The sequence below is a fragment of the Protopterus annectens genome, chromosome 11.part0 (assembly GCF_019279795.1).
Source record: "Protopterus annectens isolate FY-2018-M chromosome 11.part0, PAN1.0, whole genome shotgun sequence".
NCBI classification, from domain to species: domain Eukaryota; kingdom Metazoa; phylum Chordata; order Ceratodontiformes; family Protopteridae; genus Protopterus; species Protopterus annectens.
Genome location: NC_056745.1, coordinates 385462313 through 385482524, shown reverse-complemented (window position 1 = coordinate 385482524; position 20212 = coordinate 385462313). Strand labels below are relative to the sequence as shown.

The window sequence follows — 20212 nt, the reverse complement described above, 5'->3', positions numbered from 1 at the left end:
GCAAGTACTTTTTCTCTTATTATGTGGCTAAATATATTATTATACATCATGTTTTGCAGCAGTTGTCTTTGCTTTAGCAAATGTGTGGGCAACAGACTTACTGAGAGTTGTGACTTTTTATTCATTTATTTATTAATTCATTCATTCACTCACTGCAGTTTTCTCAGTGTGTAATTTATTTCCAGTTCCAGTATGAAAATATTTTCACTAAGTTTTTCTGTGGTAACATTAAACTATTCAAAGTCATACTACCTTGGATAAACATCAGAGGTGAATTCTAGCTACATGTTGGGTTACTTTTTGTCACTGAATGTATGTGCTCCATTTAACAATAGACTTTGACTCTAAAATAATCTTGTGTGCTTTGGTTAGAAATTGTGCTTTACTGAAGTACTCATTACATTATATGGCACTTGTCAAACAAAGAGTAAAGGAAAATAAACAAAAATGTAAACAATAACAAACCTGTGTAATATAATTACTGAAACACTTGGATTTCATTTTGGATGAATTCTGTTGTTTAAATTCCATTATCCATTGTTTTTGTGCTGCCAGTAATGAATATCCACTATTTGTTTATAAGCACTGTTGTTCCTAATTGACTGCTACATTCTTCTTTTGTGCAAAGAATATGTTATTGTAGTTATTTCAGTATGCATTGTGCCATCTATTTAAAGCCATTCTCTTCACTAGGTCATGGTCCATTTCCTGGTATAGTAGACCTTTGGGGAGGAGTACCCGGTCTAATTGAGTTTCGGGCATCTCTCTTGGCATCTCATGGATTTGCTACACTTGCCTTGGCATACATAGGACATCCTGATTTACCATATCCAAAGGGATACCTTGGTGTGACTTCAGAGTATTTTGAGGTATATTAAAGTCTAAACTTTTTTTTAGTACCGCATTAAGTGAAAACATGCCCTGCTTTAAATAAGCAGTTTGTAAAGCAGTGTTCTGGTTTCCTTTTTAACATAGTTTTAGGTAGGATTTTATATAAATGTTACACAAAGCAATTAATGTACAAACATGTTGCTTAAGTAATTTAACTAACATCACAGCTTTAAATATCATTCAAAATCTCTCTTTCTCATTGCATTGCTGTGAAGACTAGTGCCCCCCAATCAATCAAGCATTTCTACCCAGATTGACATTATTGTGTAAGGGTGGTACTCCATTTTACTTCCTTTTGCTATTCTAGCTCATTTTCCTGTACAAGGCTGTTTTGTTATGCTTTCAATTCTGAATTATACTACTAAAGTATATAACATTTATTAGGAATGCATTTGTCCCGGTCCCTTCAATAAACATATCACACCAAATGACATTTGACTACCTTTATTAAACTTCCATAAACATAACTTTGCTAACCAATATTTATTAATTACAGCTGAAACATAGTAGAGTTGATGTTAATCACAGCATAACCATCCATGTAATGTTAACCAGGACAGCATGACCTCGCTCATCGTGATGCAGTAAGCAGCATCCATACCTCCACTCGCTTACTTTACTTATGAAGTAGCGCCACATCACTCACTTCATTTGAAACAGTGTCCTATCATTCACTTCATTTACCACTTACTGAATTAAACATCCAACCAAATAAGCAGCGTCCTTATCTCCGCTTGCTTATTTTACTTGTGAAGCAGCGTCTCATCACTCACTTCATTTACCGCTTATTGAATTAAACATCCACCAAATAAGCAGTGTCCTTACCTCTGGTCCTTACCTCCACTTGCTTATTTTATTTATCAAGCAACGTCCAACTGTTCACTTTCCTCTCCCAACTCATTGTAATGAACATCCAACACCAGAGGGGCAACAGAAGATGGCAAGCCTGTCCTTCTTCTTCACCCACCAGCCTGACCAGGCTATTCCCCCTCTCTCCAACCAAAACTTCCTACAACCTAACTGCACAAGGGGATAAGCCAAACAGCATTCGGTGTACTCCAGCCTCTCTAAACCAAACTTGATCTCTGTCATTACCTCCTAAAATCTAACATATAAATACCCAAAGCAGCCAATTGCCTAAAAGTCTGAGATTAACTCAATGATCTCTCCCCAATACTAAAATAATAACCATAACCTTACATAACCTCTGCATATTAACTAAATTCTCATTTATCCTAACTACCATTAGTTTATTAATGAGTTCCAAGTCTTACCTGCCAAATGTATGGGCAGACACTAAACACAATGCCACATGAAACAACACAAGGGCAATTGCACACCATCATGCCTAACTGCAACCCCAATATACTGCCCAAATACTTAAAGAAATCCCAATCCCTCAGAGACACATGGTCCAGGGATCTAAACCTTATCATCACTATGAACAAAACATGCTGGAGGGATAGGTTCCTGACGCAGATACTCCCCAGACTCTGGAATAGACTGCCCATACATGTCAAGCAGAGCATCTCTTTGGCCCTCTTCAAAAGGAACCTTGATGATTGGATGGGAGATAGGAAATTCACCCCGGGATCATGTCAGTCACCCAGCTAGACAGGGGTCCAGGGAAGTAAATACTGTGGGAAGAAATAGCCAGGGAATTGTTTTGCTAGGCCTGTATGGGCCCTAGGGCCGATAGCCTAGTACCAACCTATGAACCTATGAACCTATGAACCTATGTATATAATAATGACCAAAATAAGCTTTCCTTTCCAATTTAATAGCAATCCTGCCATCACACCAATGATCCATTATAAACAAGAAAACTATCCATTATAAACAACAAAACATTTAATAACCATCATAACATTTACTTACCAACAAACCACCCTCAGAATGGCTTCAATACATCCATAAAATAAATGGCATATGAACTGTAGCCCAATAAACCTCCAAATACCAGTGTCAATCTTCAACAAACCTATCTTGTCAATAGCCGATGTCATTCAATCTTACACTATCAAATGTACCCCAACCCTTCACACCAATGAACCACCGACCAAAATTTTGTGAGTGCAGCTAGTCTTTTCATCTGTGCAACTATACTACTCACTGTTAACTCCTATTGGACCATTTGAACTGCCTTACCTTGTTCCAAGCCAGACAAATAACTAACCTTTCCACCATAATTCTTCTACCAGGAGCTGCAACACAAATTTAACCAATCTGGCAATCCCCTACCATAAGCCTTCCCTATAAAAGGTACCCCAAACTCCTGCAGCAAGCCTAAACACTACCTTACCTAAGCCTTCCACTTCTGCCTAACCAACAAAAGGACCCAGTTCCTCATACAATGCTCTATCAAACCCCACATAATTCTAAAAGTCATATATATATATATATATATATATATATATATATATATATATATATATGTATATATATATATACCAACCACCTTCTATCAGCCTAAAGCACAAGTTAATTGACACATTGGTTATTCACTCTAAAGACCTTCACCTGGTATGAAACATTAGAAAACCTGCTTGAGGGACAGATTTGCCTTTCAGAAGATACTAGACCTTCCAATCTCCCACTATGTCAACACAACGCTTCATTGGCCCTCTTCATACATTTAAACAACTGAATGGGTAACTGTTAAGTCACCCAAAGGGTTCACCCCATGTCCCTCCTGACAAGAAGAGTAGGTACTATACGTGGAAGTAAGGTTTGAACTTGGCTAGCCCATAAGAGCCCTAGTGCCCTAAGCCTAGTAACTTCCTATGATCCTAATATTGTTGAGACACCACCCCACCTACCTGAACCCCACCAACACTGACATGCCATAATAAGCACTATGTAAAATAAATTACATGTAACCTCATCATGCCCACAACAGCAATCAGAACTTCCACCCCATCAGAATCCATTACTATTGAAATCCACTTCCTTCCAGCCAGTAACTGTTGCTCCCTTTGACTCCCCCATGTGTGACCTCATTACGCATCACTCTAGTGACCAGGACATCCACTGCAACAACCTGCTGCCACCATCTGTGAGCTCACTGCTTAGCACTGCAGCAACTGAAATGCCCCTCACAGCACCATCATCTGCAAAGAGAAAGACAAATATAAATCCTCTGAAATGTATTATTTCCACCTTCTACCCATTTGTTCCACATCATAAGTGGCAGTACTCCTCATCCTGCAATGGAAGGGAAAGCAATCAGGGTTAAAACAATTAAACCATTCCATCCCTTTCATATGTTCCTCTTAAAAATACCCCACTGAAACATGACCAAATACAGCTAAATTGCCTACCTCTCACATAATTTACCAATTCCCTCTTTAATGAAGTACTACACCCTCCAGGAAACCACACAACTATAAAATTGCCCCAGATAAAACCTAACCCTGAACATACTGCAAAACCTGTACCATTAAGAGCTATGCCACATGCTAACTCTTTTGACAGTTAGAACAATTGCTGACAGAGTAGCTTGACACCCTAAGCATGACAACAAAATTGCCACCCTGCAGAATTTTGGGTAGTAGGCGCTGACCAGGTACTACCACCACACCCTAAAAGCACCAGTCCCGAGTAGCACACCTTAAAAATGCCAGGTCCAGCATCCCACCACATTCCAGCCAACAGCATACCTCTCACCCTCTTTGAGCAAGCAGTCCAGGAAAGACCATAAATAAAAATGGAACAAAAGCACAAACTAAGAACACCTCTCAGCATGCACCCCACAAATTCTAAATATTGCTATTACAACTTACAGAATTGGAGTATAACAGGTTTGGCAATAACATGCATTTTGAGAAAGGTAAAAAGTGTGAAACTTGATGCCTGTCAATGTTTTCTAACTTCCATCTTCACTTATTTCAGTAATTTGCCAGAAAAACACATGTTTATGAAATTACTAATTTTTACCAGGCAAAATCAGGACCTGCTATGAAAATTTAGAAAATTGACAGGTATGCCAACATCTGTATACATGCCACATAAACCCCAGCAGTATCCCAAAGCATTACCACCCATAAAAACACATCTTCCTAATGCCAAAATTCAACCACTTAACTCACCTGTCGATAGACACACATGGCAGCTCCCCTCCAAAACCCAACCATGCACTCGACCCACACTGCCCACAGTCGAAAGGAAACAAGCTCTGCAACCATAAAATTAGTTTGAGCAAAAAACTGATGGAAAGGGGGGCAATGACCCAAACTAGGGACAGACATGTAGCTTTCTGAAAAACAAATGTATACCATTACTTAGTGACTTTAACACTCAAATCATCAAAGTGATTAGCTAGAAACTCACAAATTTTATGAGGAACAGACTGATATGAGGGGAAAACTGTACAGTTGAAAGGTATGGCTGCAACTCAAGTAGAAAGCCTGACTCATATGGCCATAATCCTCCTCAAATTCATCAGAAATGCAAACTTCAGTGAACGAATAAAATCTGGACAGTATACACCCCTTCCACTAAGTGGACTACAAGATACCATTAAAACATGACAACGTCACTGTTCAATCACATACCCACCATTTTGCCCTGCCAAACTAACCTCCCCCATAACACACCTTAAATAAAATGCACGAGTAATATTGTATCACCATGTAAACAGATATGAAATGGGAAGCTGCATACAGAACCTATTTATGCTTAAGACCCAAATCATAGGTTCATAGGTTAATAGGTAGGTATTAGGCTATTGGCCCTAGGGCCTATATAAGCCTAGCCAAAAATGTACCCTGGCTTTCGCCACCCAAAAAATGATTTTCCTGTGACCCTGTTGAGCAGAGCCACAGAAGTGATCCCTGGGGTGAATTTTCTATTTTCCATCCAGTCATCAAGATTGTTCTTGAAGAGTGCTAAGGAGGAGCTCTGTTTGACATAGATAGGTAGTCTGTTCTGTAGTATGGGAAGTCTCTGGGACAGGAATCTATCCCTCAAGCATGTTCTGTCTATTGTGGTGATAAGGTTTAGGTCCCTAGAGCGTGTAGCTCGGAGGGGTTAGGATTTCTTTCAGTGGAGCATGTCCAACAGCTCTGGGTTTGGCATAGCTTTGTATGTTAGGCAGAGATCGCCTCTGTGTAGGCGATATAAGATGGAGTAAAGCTGGAGTTTTTTGAGACGGTCTGCGTAGGGCATCTGCTTGAGACCAGTAATCCTCTTTGCGATGTATTTCTGTGGCCTTTCCAGTTGTTGTAGATGTCTTGTGAGGTACATATCAAAAGGGGCGTTGTACTCTATAATGGGTCTAATGAATGATGAGTAGAGGGGAACAATGACCTCTTTTTTTTCTGGATGAGAAACCTTTTGTGATGAAGTGAGCCACGTGGAAGGAGTTCCTGACCACTGTAGTGATGTGATTATCAAAGGAGAGACTATTGTTCACATGTGTCCCAAGGTTTCTTATCACATTTCCAGCATTAAGTAGACTACTAGCTATATGGTAGTTCATGGGTACAGAGTTTTTACCAAAGGGGATGACAATACACTTTTTGGCATTGAGCTTCAGGCCATGGCTTTGACACCAGGCATCTGTCTCAGTGAGGCCCTTTTGTAATATGTCCACATCGTTAGGAATTTTGATTATGGCTCCTAGTTTGCAGTCATCTGCAAACTTTGTTAGCCAAAGACCATCTGTGTTAGCCTGTACTTCAGAGAAGTAGATACCAAACAGGAGAGGACCCAGGACTGAACCCTGTGGTACTCCACTTGTCACTGGTCTGAAGTCCGATTTGGAGTCTGCTACTTTCACAGTGTGGGTTCTGTCCATGAGCCAGTTGGCAACCCATCTTGTGACATAGGGATTTATACCTAGTTTAGTGAGCTTTATCTATAATTCCAGAGTGGGAGATGGTGTCAAAAGCCTTAACAAGATCTAGATAAGCTGTATGAACCACCTTACCCTCATCTATGGCTTTGATGACTGCTTCAAAGAAGTCAGGTTTAGGAGACATGATCTGCCTTTTACAAATCTGAACTGGGTAGGGTACAGAGTTTGGAGATTACCAATGTCTTTGTTTATGAGTTCCATGATGACACGTTCCATGGCCTTGCAGACCAGGCTTGTCAGGCTAATGGGGTGGTAGTTCCCGGGGTATGTCGTGGCTCCCCCTTTGTGGAGTGGGATAACCATTGTGGTGCACCATTCAGTGGGCACAAAGCCTGAGGTGAGGCTATGATTGAACATGGTACTTAGGTAGGGTGCCAGTTCATTCTGTAGTTTGTGTAGAATACAGCCTGGGATGTTGTCAGGTCCCATGGATGCTGTGTTCTTGGCTTTGGAGAGTGTGTTTTTTACCTGTGCAGCCGTGATAACAGGAACTTTGCATTCTTCCGGTATAGAGATGGGCCCTCTAGGGGGTGAGAGGGGGGGTAAAGTTAGCACTGAACCTATCTGCCAGGATGTTGGCAATATCAGTTGGTTCTGTATATTTAGTGCCATTGTGCTGTAACTCAGAGCAGATCTGAGTGTTGCCATTAACATCCTTGACATAGCTATAGAATGCGTTGTGGTTGTCTAGAGTCAGTGGCAATTTTGTTTTCGTAACTAGCTTTGGAGGATTTTATGAGGGATCTTAGCTTCTTACTGAGGTTGACCAGGGAGTTCCTCCAGTCATGGGATTTTACTCTTTTTTGCAACAGTTTCTTTCTTCTGTTGTAGAGTTTGTTTATGGCAGAGGACCACCAGATTGGCTTCCTTTTTTAGAGGATAGCATCTTTGTTCTATTAGGGATAGCATGATTCATGCATTCGTGTAAGTGCTTATAAAGTGCATTTGTGTAGGATTCAGCAGTCGTACCTCTATTGTCCATCTGCATGGGTGTCATAAAGTTTGCCACTTCTGTCTTAAGAAGTATGAAGTTGGCTTTGGAGAAGTTTTTTACGGTGGTTTCCCTAATTGGGGGTGGGGCGGGATGTGGATGTCTAGGGTGATTAGCTTGTGGTCGGATCTGACCAACGAGGAATTGACCTCTGGTGTGGAACACTGGTTGCCCATGTTGGTAATGACCAGGCCAAGGATATTGCTGCCCCTGGTGGGGGTGTGAATAAGTTGATCTTAGGCATTGGAATTTATGAATTCCAGAAAACGTTGAGCAAAAGAGTTGGTACATGAGTAGTTTTCCCAGTTAATGGTGGGGTAGTTGAAATTGCCCATTATTAGGGTGTTGGGTTGTACCCTAATACTTTCCAGTGTATCAAGAAATGAGGAGTGGGAATCCTGGGGCATGGTGAGGGGTCTGTAGCAAGCTACAATTTGGATTGCGGTCTTGCCCAGAGTTAGTTGCACTTGGATAATCTTGGATGCATTATGCTGTGCAACTAGCCTGGAGGTGTGGATATCCTTAATGAATATGGACACACCTCCACCTTTAGTGCTTTGTCCTGGGTTAGGTGGCTGAATGGTGTGGTATGAATTATAGCCTGGTAATGCAGGGGTGCTCTCTGGAGCTTTGAACCAGGTCTCTGTCACTGCACAGATGTCGATGTTCTCCATTTTAAGGAGTGCCTCGAGTGATTGCATTTTGAGTTTTAGACATCTAGCATTGAGTAGCATTACCCTCAGATTTTGCTTGCTTGTACCTGTTACAGTGGTGAGTTTGTCATTTGAACCTTGCCTAAAAAGGCACTATAGGGGTAGCAAGAGCCTTAGCCAGTATCCGGAATCCCAAGGGCGACAGGTGCAGGCCATCTCTGGCAAAGCATCGTGGTCTGTCGATCATGATGTCTCAGGCAGACAAATACTGGTTCCCCTCAGAATGACACCAGAAGCTTAGCCAATTGTTGAAGTCAGTCATTTTGTCATTGTAGTGTGGTATCATCAGATCAAATCAAACAGACAGTTAAGCAACAGTGGGGAAACAAATGAGGACAGCTTACATGGACCCCTTCTCCTTCCTCCATATTACTTATTCATTTTTTTTTTTTTTGGACTTGAACCAGCCACAGCCCTATTAGAGCAGAGATGGCAATAACACAAGGCCCCAAACCAATCAGCTCTAAAGGGGTGAAAGAATGAGAATAGTAACCAATGGCCATATCTCTCAACCTGTTATGACAAGAAATCTGGACAAAGCACATTAACAAAAGTGGTGCAAAGGCCCAAAATTAGGGACAATTTTAAACATTGCCACTGCAAACTTGGAAGGTTGATAGTATAACATGTTTGCGTTGGTATGGATTTCCTGGAGGGTATGAATCCTGAAACAAAAATGTCTGTCATTATTTCTAGAGCAATACAACATGCTTGAACTCCCTCCTGATGCCGGTGAGTCTCACTCACCATCATTGCTTATGCAACAGAAAATCGTATTTATTAGTAGTTGTACACAGGGCTACAACTTTGATCTTAAAGTAAGAATTGTAGGCTCAGGCCAAGAATTAAAAAATTACAGTGATGGCACTCTAGAAAACTAATCAACATACAATGAGAAATAAGCAAGTAGACAAAATTACAGCATACTATCAAAGAAAGAAGAAAGAAAACCTATGATCACAATGGTTATAGTTGCAACAATTGCCTGTAAAAGCAGCATGTTTCACACCAACGACAGGAAAAGGAATCAATCGTCTCCTCTAATTAGGGCAACAGACGTGTGTCCATTACTAATGTAGCATAACCAACTTAATCCAGTTATCTGCCAGTTGCAAGGTAGAGGTCAGCAACTTCTGCAATCCATAATGACTGGCTTAATCCTATTTTCAAAATTCATTTCCATTGAATTATAAATGGTGATTAGAATTATCACGTTATCCCTACCAAGTTGCACTTCTTTACAGTTGTACTGTGCACAGTGAGTCCCTACTTCTTCTCAGCAGATGCTTTCCTCCTTAACTATATTGTCCTACATTCCTCCTCAGGGACATCACCACCACAGCAGCTTTCCCATTTTCTGTTAAGCCACAGGCCTGTCCTTCCCAATTCCCAGTGGTGCCCCAGATATCCTTAGCTGCAAGTGATGTTTTATTGTCACCGAGTGGGTTGTTGTCACTGCTCTTCAGACAGCTAACACCGCTCTTTTACATCCTGTTCTACAACCTGTATCTTCTGTAAAATTATCCCAACTTACACTTGTAAACTTGATCACCACAAGACCCCTGCATGCATCTGCCATGTTCTCGATAATACCAATTAAAAAGACTACAGTTTAATGAGTGCCCACATCCCCCAAACCACAGGTGCACACTATTCCAACAGTTTACAAATCATGCTGAGATTCATCTATGGTTCTATTCCTCCAGGAAATCAAAGTAAAAGCCTGCTCAATGGACCCACTTGCCTCCTACATACAACAGCCAGCACCACAGCACCTGTGAGCAGAAAACAGAAAAAAATACCTCTATACCAAGTAACCATTACTCACCGCTATCCACCCACTACTAGTAGAGCAAAGCCTACCAGACACCACAATTCTTACAGGTCTTCTTGGACATAAAGTGCAATCTAGCAAGTTCACACCAAAATGTGATTCCTTACCCAGTTACTCTTGCATAAACCCCTTAAGCCCGATCCTTACCCTTACCTCATTTCCTCCCAATCATCCCTCAGTCCCATTTAACCTCTTCATCCCTCCTTACCCTCTTAATTCCCACTACTATATTTATCTATCCATCCTCTGAAGATGTCCCTGGACAAATTGGCTTGTTACCAGACCTCATTTGTTATGTTTTATAGATGTAGTATCAAATCCCAAAATATCACCTTCAAAAGATTGAACACAAAAATTTGAAAACAAAAGTTGCTGCAAACACATTCCATGCAGGGAATGGGCCCACCTGCATCCTCTACATCTCCTGATGTATACCAACTCTGAGATCACACTACAGTGAGGTAAGTGCAAAAAACAGTCCCAACTGTAGCACAATGTTGTACAAGAAGCCACCAGCATTTTTGTACTGCTAATAAAGCTGGTAGCACATAGATTAAACCTTTTTGTGGTTCATTCTTTAGAAGTCAATCATTTGGGTTTTGATATGTCTGTTCAATGCAATGAAAGTCTCCCATTTATTAATATATTGTTAAGTCAGATTTCTATTATTTTATTTGTTTGCTTGTTTTGTAGTATCACTTGACATAGAGCTTTTCAAAATGAATTCAAAGTGTTTAGGTGTTTAAAGTCATAAGTCTGAACTGTAGATACGTATTTAGCTGTAAAATGTAGACAATCCATGTAATAAATAATTGCATTAATACCCATTTAAAAATATTGGAGGTGATTCAATAAACCCTACATGGAGTGATTCTCTGTGTAGGAATAGTGTAGCGGCCCGAACATGGAATGTGGCCACAGAATGATCCAGGAAACAAGGCTGTGGATGTGCACGAGCTTCTCAACACTGTGCAGACACGGAGGTGTCTGCAGAATGCAAATCACCTCATATGCTAGTGAAAACCATGCAAATTATGTGATTTTGTGATTCAGGATAAAGGAACCCTTGTAGGCGCTGTGTAAGCATAAAAAATGTACGCGGTAAGAAACAGTGTACAGAAGGACAAAATTTAAACAGGGGCTGTAACAGCCAAAATAAAAGGTTGTATATTGCTCAGTAGGCATGCAAATGGCCAAAGATATGGCCATTGATGTAAAAATGTAATGCAATATATGAAAAATGAATTTTTTAATGCATATTCCATGTTTAACCAGTGTGCAATGATGTGCGAACATGCTATTTTACAAAATAAATAAATAAATAAATAAATAAAAAGTATAAAATATGAAATTTAAAGCTATGCAAAGGTATCGCATTGTAGTGGCCAGCCTGCAGAGTCATACAATGACAGGTGATAGTGCTAGCTAAGGAGATGCTCCCTGGTATAGTGCATTATCCAGGGTATATAGGTGTATGTAAATGAGACAGGTTTATTGAATAGCAAAAAGGGCCACTGTGTTCATAAGTACTAACTGTGGTAGGGCTAGAACCATGTTAGTGTGAGCAGAACAGATAGTTGACATGAAAAGGGTGTGTGTCATGCCATATGTAAGTGGATTGGAGCTTAGCTGTGCTTGTTTGCACTGAACTAAGCACAGTTAAGCAAGGGGGTGTGTCTGAGGTTGCTTAGCTCTGCTTAGCCCCATGGCACATGTTTTAGCTGGTGAAAAAAAAGCTAAGCATGCCCATGTGCAGGGGAGGGTCCAAACTGCTGAGCAATGTTTACACTAGCTCCGCAGGTTTGCACAGAGTGCCATAGGGCTTAGCCTGGGAAAGCCAATCAGATATAAAGACTGATAAGCCTTGTTCCACTGACACTGGCCTATTCAAACCCATCAATGATATACCTGGCAGGTGGAATGTATCATAGTCAGCCAATAACTCAGGCTGCATCTACAGTACACCAGTATAATGTATGCATACTCCCTTCAATCTGATTTTTCCCACATACTCTGCACTATTGGAGTATACACTTTGGAATTTTAACTGACAAAATGATAGAGGCTGCTGTTGCTCTGCTACATCTGTATGTGCTACAGGCTGAGGCCAGTAATGATGATGATGCTGACAATAGGCTCAGACAGTGGAGGAGAAGAGTGTTCAGGCCCAGGGTAATCATTTAGGGGCTACATGAGCTGGAGATAGTAGAGCACTACAGGGTGGACAGGGACATACTACAGGAACTCAATGAGCTCTGCTGCCCTCACTTCAAACCCACAGCCAACAGAGGGGAATCCATCCCAGTGGAAATAAAGATATGTGTAGCCTTAAGAATACTAGCTACATGTAATTTCCAAAGACCTACTGGGGACATCATGGGAGGGGGGTCTCACAGGCATCTGCATCCAGGGTATGCCACCAGTTCCTGGATGTCATGCTAACACATGCCAGTGAGCACATTTATTTCCCCAGCATCACTAAGGAGAGGACTAGCAATATGTATCTCTTCCACTGTGTAGCACACTACCCACAGGTACTGGGTGCCATAGACTGCACTCATGTGCACATCAAAGCACTACCTATTGAGGAGGGTAGAGTCTATGTAAACCGCAAGGGGTATCACTCCATCAGCTGCCAGGTCCTGTGCAATGCCCAGGAGGTTATCATCAATGTGTGTATTGGCAGCCATGGCAGTTATCATGACTCCCACATATGGCATGCATCACAGCTCTACCAGGCATTTGACAGGGGGGACATCCCATATGGCCATCTAGTGAGGGATGCTGGCTAAGTACTAGAACCGTGGATGATGACACCCATCAGAAATGCACACACACCCACTGAAGAATGCCATAATGAGGCACACGCACAAACTAGGAACATCGTAGATCATGTGTTTGGGCTTCTCAAGTCACAGTTCCACTGTCTTGACATATCTGGTGGAGCCCTCCAGTACTCTCAAGCCAAATGTGTACACATGTTCATAGTATGTGCCATGCTACACAATATGATCCTGCGGAAACAGCTGTGGCAGGAACATCAAAGGGAAGGGACACACAGCCCGCACCATTGCCAAAGTCACCACAGGCACAAGGGGACTCTGAGGAGGAACCCCCTGAGCCTGTCCCTGTAGGCAGATGTAGGTGTGCCCAGTACTCCCTGGCCATGGCAAAGAGGCAACACATAGCACATGCACTGACAACTTAGGGACCAAGGAACTAACATCTCACTGTGACTTACACACACACAGTAAAAAGGGTGCCACCCACATCACACTACCTGTACCTTACCATGTATAGGCTGTGTACTGCATGCATCTAACATAGTCAGCCCTGAAGCACTGTCCTCTCAGCTGTTGCAGGCACAAGTTAAGTCACTCTTCTTAACAACAAATGAATGGGGTAGTAGACTGTGGTAGCATATCTATGGTATTGATGCATGTATGCAAGGGAATGGAGTGGGCTACCGGGATAGCAGCAGACAACTGACAGCTATGTGGGACAACAGGAACTGTCTGCCAAATACTGGCTGCCCCAGAATATACAGTGGGCCCCAAGGCAGCACAACTCACTGCACTATGTGAGGGACTTACAAACAGCAGGGTCATAGGAGAGATGCATGGATGTCAATGTTGGAGTCCCATACATACCTCTCAACCTCTTACATTAAGACATCTGTACAAAGCCATAAAGAAATGTGTGACTAAGACCCAGAAACAGGGACAGTTATTAAATGTTGCTCTTACAAACTTAGAAAGTTGATAGAATAACACGTTTTGCAGTAGCATGAATTCTCTGAAGGGTAAGAAGTCTGAAACTCAAATGCCTGTCATTACTTTCTAGCTTCAGTCTTTAATGATTTGCCAGTAAGTTTCCAGACAACCGCAATTTTATGAAAACTGGACCCAGAATATGAGGCAAACATCTGGACATACTGCAAGAATCTGTACAATTGAGAGGTATAGGCCCCTACTCCCAACACACCCATGTTCCCATAGAACTGCAGTAACATTTATGTTTGTAAGGTAATAGCAGCAGACCACACATTCCCAGGGCTGTCCCTATCAACTTGCTAATTTGTTCCATTTCCACAATATGCAGGGGTCAATGTGCTATGTATGTGCGTAGTTAATAGTGTCAGGAAGTAGACAGCACTGACTGGTGGCTATTGTCACTTAGTGGGCTAAGTGCATTACGTTGGTTAACAGGGTCCATGATTTGAGACTGGCTGTGCCAACTGTTTTGCATGTCAACTACACCTATGATAGGAGTTCTACAGACTGCCCAGAAGTTAATATTTGTTACTGCAGGAAAGCTAGACAATGGAGGGACAGGGGGCCATGGATATGGACAGTTCACAGCTCTGAGTAACCTACAGAGTGCCTAGTAGAACAGCAGGTTGTTACAAGTCAGTCTAGCACTAGGATATAAAGGCTGCCATGTTATTGTGTCAACACTGACAACAAGTCAGTGGACACCATCCATATCCCTTGAATGATAGGGTTTCTCAGAATGTCCACATGTATGCCTCAAATATCTGTTCTGTTTGTCTGGCAAACTATTTGCAAACCAATAAAGGTTGATGTGAAAACATCAATGACAGACAGTTGAGATGCATACTTTATACCCATAAGAAAATGCAAGCTAATACAAAACCATTCTACCAACTGTCTACATTTGGAAGAGCAATATTAAGATCCTGTCCCCATGTCTGGCTTGTGTCCGACTGTTATATATGGCCCTATCCAGATGTCTGTAAGAGTTTGTGAGGTAAGATCATCATGTAGCCTAATAATAACAGTGCAACACAAACCATCTGAGAACCACAGCAGATGTATGGGTCACAATGTTGGACAACCTGCTAAACAGGTACAGTCAGAGGTGTGGAGTCTGTAACTCCGAATGTGATGTTACAGCTTCTACCCTAGTCACAACCTAGCTACAAATACATAAAAGCAGCAACCATAGACAAAGCCTGGGACTGGAGTAGAGAAGGACAAAGGGCCACGTATAAGGGGAAGGAGGAATCACTGGCCAGACAAACATAGAACGTGCAAACTACAACAATTCCTGCAGTAGCATGGGTTCCCTGCAATGTATGGAGTCAGTAGACAAATGTCTGTCAGTGGTTCCTCACATTAATCTATACTGATCTGCCACTGACAAACCAGCAATTCACAGTGCTATGTAGAATATACCACACATTATGCAAAACTCTGCTCAGTCCAATACACTCTGTACCCACGCCAGGATATGACTCAGTTAAAAAGGCTAGCACACAGCCAGGAGATCCCTCAGCCCATATATCACTGAGGTGCTGGACTGTTTATACACGTTCATCAGCCAATTGGCTGTAGAACACAAAATCCTGTACTAGAGTATAGGTAGGTCTGGCCTGGAGTCCTACTGTTAGTACTGAAGGTCATAGTGGGCATGGTCCTACACTTTGATAATTTCAGCCCATGTCTGAATCCACATCTGACTATAGAACTGTGTTGTCCATATGTGCCTATGCATACAGACAGCTATGTACACCTTAACTGTCTCTCCTAACCCCCATCAGACAGGATTACCCTCATCTATCTGTATGTGGCACATATAAGATATATCTGGATCTGTTGAGTGCGATATACATATACATAACACACGCGCGCACACACACAGACACACACATATATATATATATATATATATATATATATATATATATATATATATATAGGTAACATGTACAAATATATCAATTATAGACAGGCAGAGACAGAAGAGATAGAGAGAGAAGGACAGAGAGAGAGAGAGAGAGACCCTGAAAGGCATAGAGTGCTGCAGGGCTGCAGCCATTTGGACACCAATTGTAACCAGTGGCACGTGGAAGTACTATGGTGAGGTCCATTGTGTAATAGTAGTGAGGTAGGGGTTGTAATCTCACATCACCTGCCTTGTGTGTGTGTGTGTGTGTGTGTGTGTGTGTGTGTGTGTGTGTGTGTGTGTGTGTGTGTGTGTGTGTGTTTCTGTATCTATTACACTTACAGCAGAATACACATGCCCAACAGGCCTATGTCTGTGTAATGGTCACCCATTTTATGGCCCTGAGACTAGTGTCCTCTACAGCAATGGCCTACCTGTCAGCAGCTATTGTTGTCATCCACCCCAACAGCAGTGGCAGTCACTCTCCAAATGAGTAAGCCTCGTGGCGCATGCAGTAAATACATACTGCTATAGTGTAGACAGTTAGATAGGTAGTGGCTTTAATCCCAACAATGGCAACTCAGTGTGTGTGTGTTTAAGTATATCCCCTTGTGGCTGTCTGTATTTCCTGCCTATGTGTGTGCAATGCCAATACATTTTGAGGTCTGTTTCACCCTTTGAACCCTCCACTGCACTACTTTACAGGGCCCCTTAGAAGCACCGTTGAACACTCTCCAGCCATATAAGCTCTGTGGTGCACACAATAAGTACATAGCACTATAGTCAATTATCAACTAGATAAGTAGGGCTTCTAATCTCAATACTGGCAACTGTTTGAGTGTATGTGTCTGTGTATGCATATCCCCTGCAGCAGTGTGGCTGTCTTGCCTGTGTGTGTGTGCAATGGTTATACCATTTTGTGGGCCTGTTCCACCCCTGTTAACCCCCCCATTGGCAACCTGTTCAGGGCCTACTGATGTCATCCATCTTAGAAGCACAGTTAGACATTTTCTAACCCAATAGTACTGTGGCACGTGCAATACGCATGTTGGTCTGTAGTGTATATAACTAGATCCACCAGTAAAAATTGTATCCAGAAAACGAAAGAAGTGTCCAAAGCAGAAGAAATTTATTAGGCAAAACAAACACCAAAAATAAACGCTCTTTTAAAACTGTTGCGTTTTCGTCCAGCATAAACCAGGACTTCATCAGATTCTGTCCAAAAAAAAAACAATTTGCAGTTTAATTGTAATAAAATAACATACATTTATTTATTGACATGGTTTATATAATTTATTCAAACACCACACACATCGGAAGGTAAATGAAAACATTTTTACTATTGGGAACAATATGAAATGTTTTGATTTAATATTCATGAGATGCACTGACATTTGATTAGTTCGATTGAAATGCATTTCAGTGGATAGGTTGTTTTTAAATTTCTATGTGTATTTAAACTGCAAATTGTCTTTTTTGGACAGAATCTGATGAAGTCCTGGTTTATGTTGGACGAAAACGCAACAGTTTTAAAAGAGCGTTTATTTTTTGGTGTTTGTTTTGCCTAATAAATTTCTTCTGCTTTGGACACTTCTTTCGTTTTCTGGATACAATTTTTACTGGAGGATTGTGTTTTTGACGATATATTTTTCGTATATAACTAGATAGTTAGGGGTTCTCATCTAAAAAGTAGTAACTCTATGAGTGTATGTGTGTTTGAATAAGTATCCCCCTGTAGGTGTGTGTGTGTGTGTGTGTGTGTGTGTGTGTGTGTGTGTGCGTGCGTGCGTGTGTGTGGGTGTTCGAGCACATGTGTGTGTCTCACAGTTATACCATTTTAATGGCCTGTGCAAAACTCTTAAGCCCCCACTGACAAATCTTAGAGCACCTGCAGATGCCATCTACTTGAATAGTAGTGTCAGACACTGGAAAAACATATAACCTCCATGGGGCATGTGATGTGTATGTAGTGCAATCATAAGTAAAACTAGGGAGGTAGGGGTTCTAGTCTCAACAAGGGCAGTTCATGATTGGGTGTGTGTATGTATATATATCCACTTGTAGCAATGCAACTGTGCAGAGCCACTACCATACCTTTCAACCCCGTAGAGCAAGACATTTGGAAAAATCCATAGGGAAGAGTGGGACAAAGGCCAAAAATCAGGGTCAGCCTTCAAATATTGCTCTTACAGACATTGAAAGTAAATAGCATAACAGGTTGTGCATTAGCATGCATTTTCTGAAGGGTATGAAGTCTTAAATTAAAATATCTGTCATTATTGTCTAATGTCAGTCTTTAAAATGTGCCACTAATTTGACACAAAACTACAATGTTATGACAAATGGACCAAGCATATGTGGCAAACATCAGGACATTCTGCAGAAATCTGTACAGGTGAGAGGTATGGAACCTTCCTGTCTCACCCTGCAGGTTGTAGTCCATGTTTGGCCAGATGTGACCTGTGAAAACAACCCAAACAATACAGAGGTCCCAAGAGTGTAGGACAACAAACATTTCCTAAAGTTGTCTAATTGCATAAAGCATTTAGTTCACATCAGAAGCACCTTAATGTAATGAGAAATAGCATAAGCTATGTAAATATGACACAACTAAGCTGTCATAATGGCAAACTAGGAGACTTACTGACCGTTGCACTAGCCGTGGGTATGGCTTGTCCTGCCAACACTCACGATGCTAAAAGAAGTGTCCTGCATTGCACATTTCATAAGGTAGCAATCCTACTCTGTGTTGCCCATTTATGTGCAATATGTAGACATGCAGAGGCCCTGTGAGTAGCTTGTGTCCCCAATGACCCACATGTATCTAAGCATGAAAGCTAACTGCCACCACTCACATTTGTAGGTACTGCCTAAGACTGTGGCGACTGTCAGTAGTGTGCTGTCTGTCACTGACCCACAAACTGATATTAGCTCAAAGCAGTGGGGTCATGCATCAGGTATGGAATGGTGCCAACATCCTGGCATCAAGCTGAATGCAGTTAACAGTACCATCATACCATACATCAAGGACATGTCCCCACTATTTCCCACATCAACAACAACCCCATAAACACACAATCTGGATTGAGAGACCTGGGTAGTCATGTTGATAACACTGTTTCATTCAGCCATCAGATAGTAGCAGTGGTCAGAAGATCAATAAAACTATACTGAACAGGAAGAAAATAGGTGGATTATTCGTATGCAGTCAGATAAAGGGAAAGGTCTAAATGATAGGACAAGAATAAAGCCATTCCTATGCAACAGGTCATTGAAACATAAACCATGACATTGTATTTATATACATTTTATAGTATCTTAATGTTTAGTAATATGTTTTTATTTAACATTATGCATATATACTTTACATATATATTTTTTACATTATAATATGAAATTATTGATTTTCTGTTATATGATTTTTATATTCTTTATATATATATATATATATATATATATATATAGTTTTGATTTCATAACTATAGATAATATATTTGATTTTGATATTTATATAGATATTTATTAAATGTTAAAAATGAATGATGACTGTGTTTAATATATAAACATATATACTATAATCGGGCATAATTTAATAACTAATGCATATTCTGTTACATCATGAATTTATTTATGAGTGCCTCTATCTATATTTTATTATTTATTTTATTTTATTTTACATTTGTTGACCGGGCTAGTCTAGCTGGATATATCTCCATTTTCAGTAGAGGCCCGGGGAGAAAAGCTCCACATAGAACATAACAGTGAGACATACTTTTAATAAACACAAAGAATACAAGTAAGACAACAATAGTAAAAAAAAAAAAACGAATACAAATTGCTAATAATAAACTAGGTGAATCAAATTCACAAAAAGTAAGGTACATTATCATTAAAAGTCCTGACTAGAGATAGGACAGTTTCAAGGGCTACTTAATAATTACATACAGGCTATGCCATAAGGCTCCTACTACAATAAAAAATTAAGATAAAGAGTGGAAGGAGAAGGAGGAGGAAATAAGTAATGTGAGAAGATAGGAAGGAGATAGAAGTCAAGAGATGAGAGAAAAAGAGAGACTAACAAGAGGATATGGGAGAGGTAAGAAAAATAGGTCAGAACAAAGAGTGACTTAAAGGGAAAAGAAAAGTATATGCTAGATATAAAGCACCAGGTGAGGTAAAAGGTCAGGAGAGGGGGGGAGAGAAGTTAGTCAGGAGTATTACATGAGCATTAAAAACAA

General features: G+C 40.9%; 1 protein-coding gene across 1 annotated transcript in view; it reads left to right on the top strand.

Annotated features, from left to right (window-relative positions):
* Positions 1 to 20212, top strand: part of LOC122814944 (bile acid-CoA:amino acid N-acyltransferase-like) — a 553345-nt gene that overhangs the window by 352804 nt on the left and 180329 nt on the right. The window contains exon 7 of the mRNA XM_044087204.1: positions 694 to 869. Within this exon, the coding sequence (XP_043943139.1) occupies positions 694 to 869 (176 nt within the window). The remainder of the gene's footprint in view (positions 1 to 693; positions 870 to 20212) is intronic.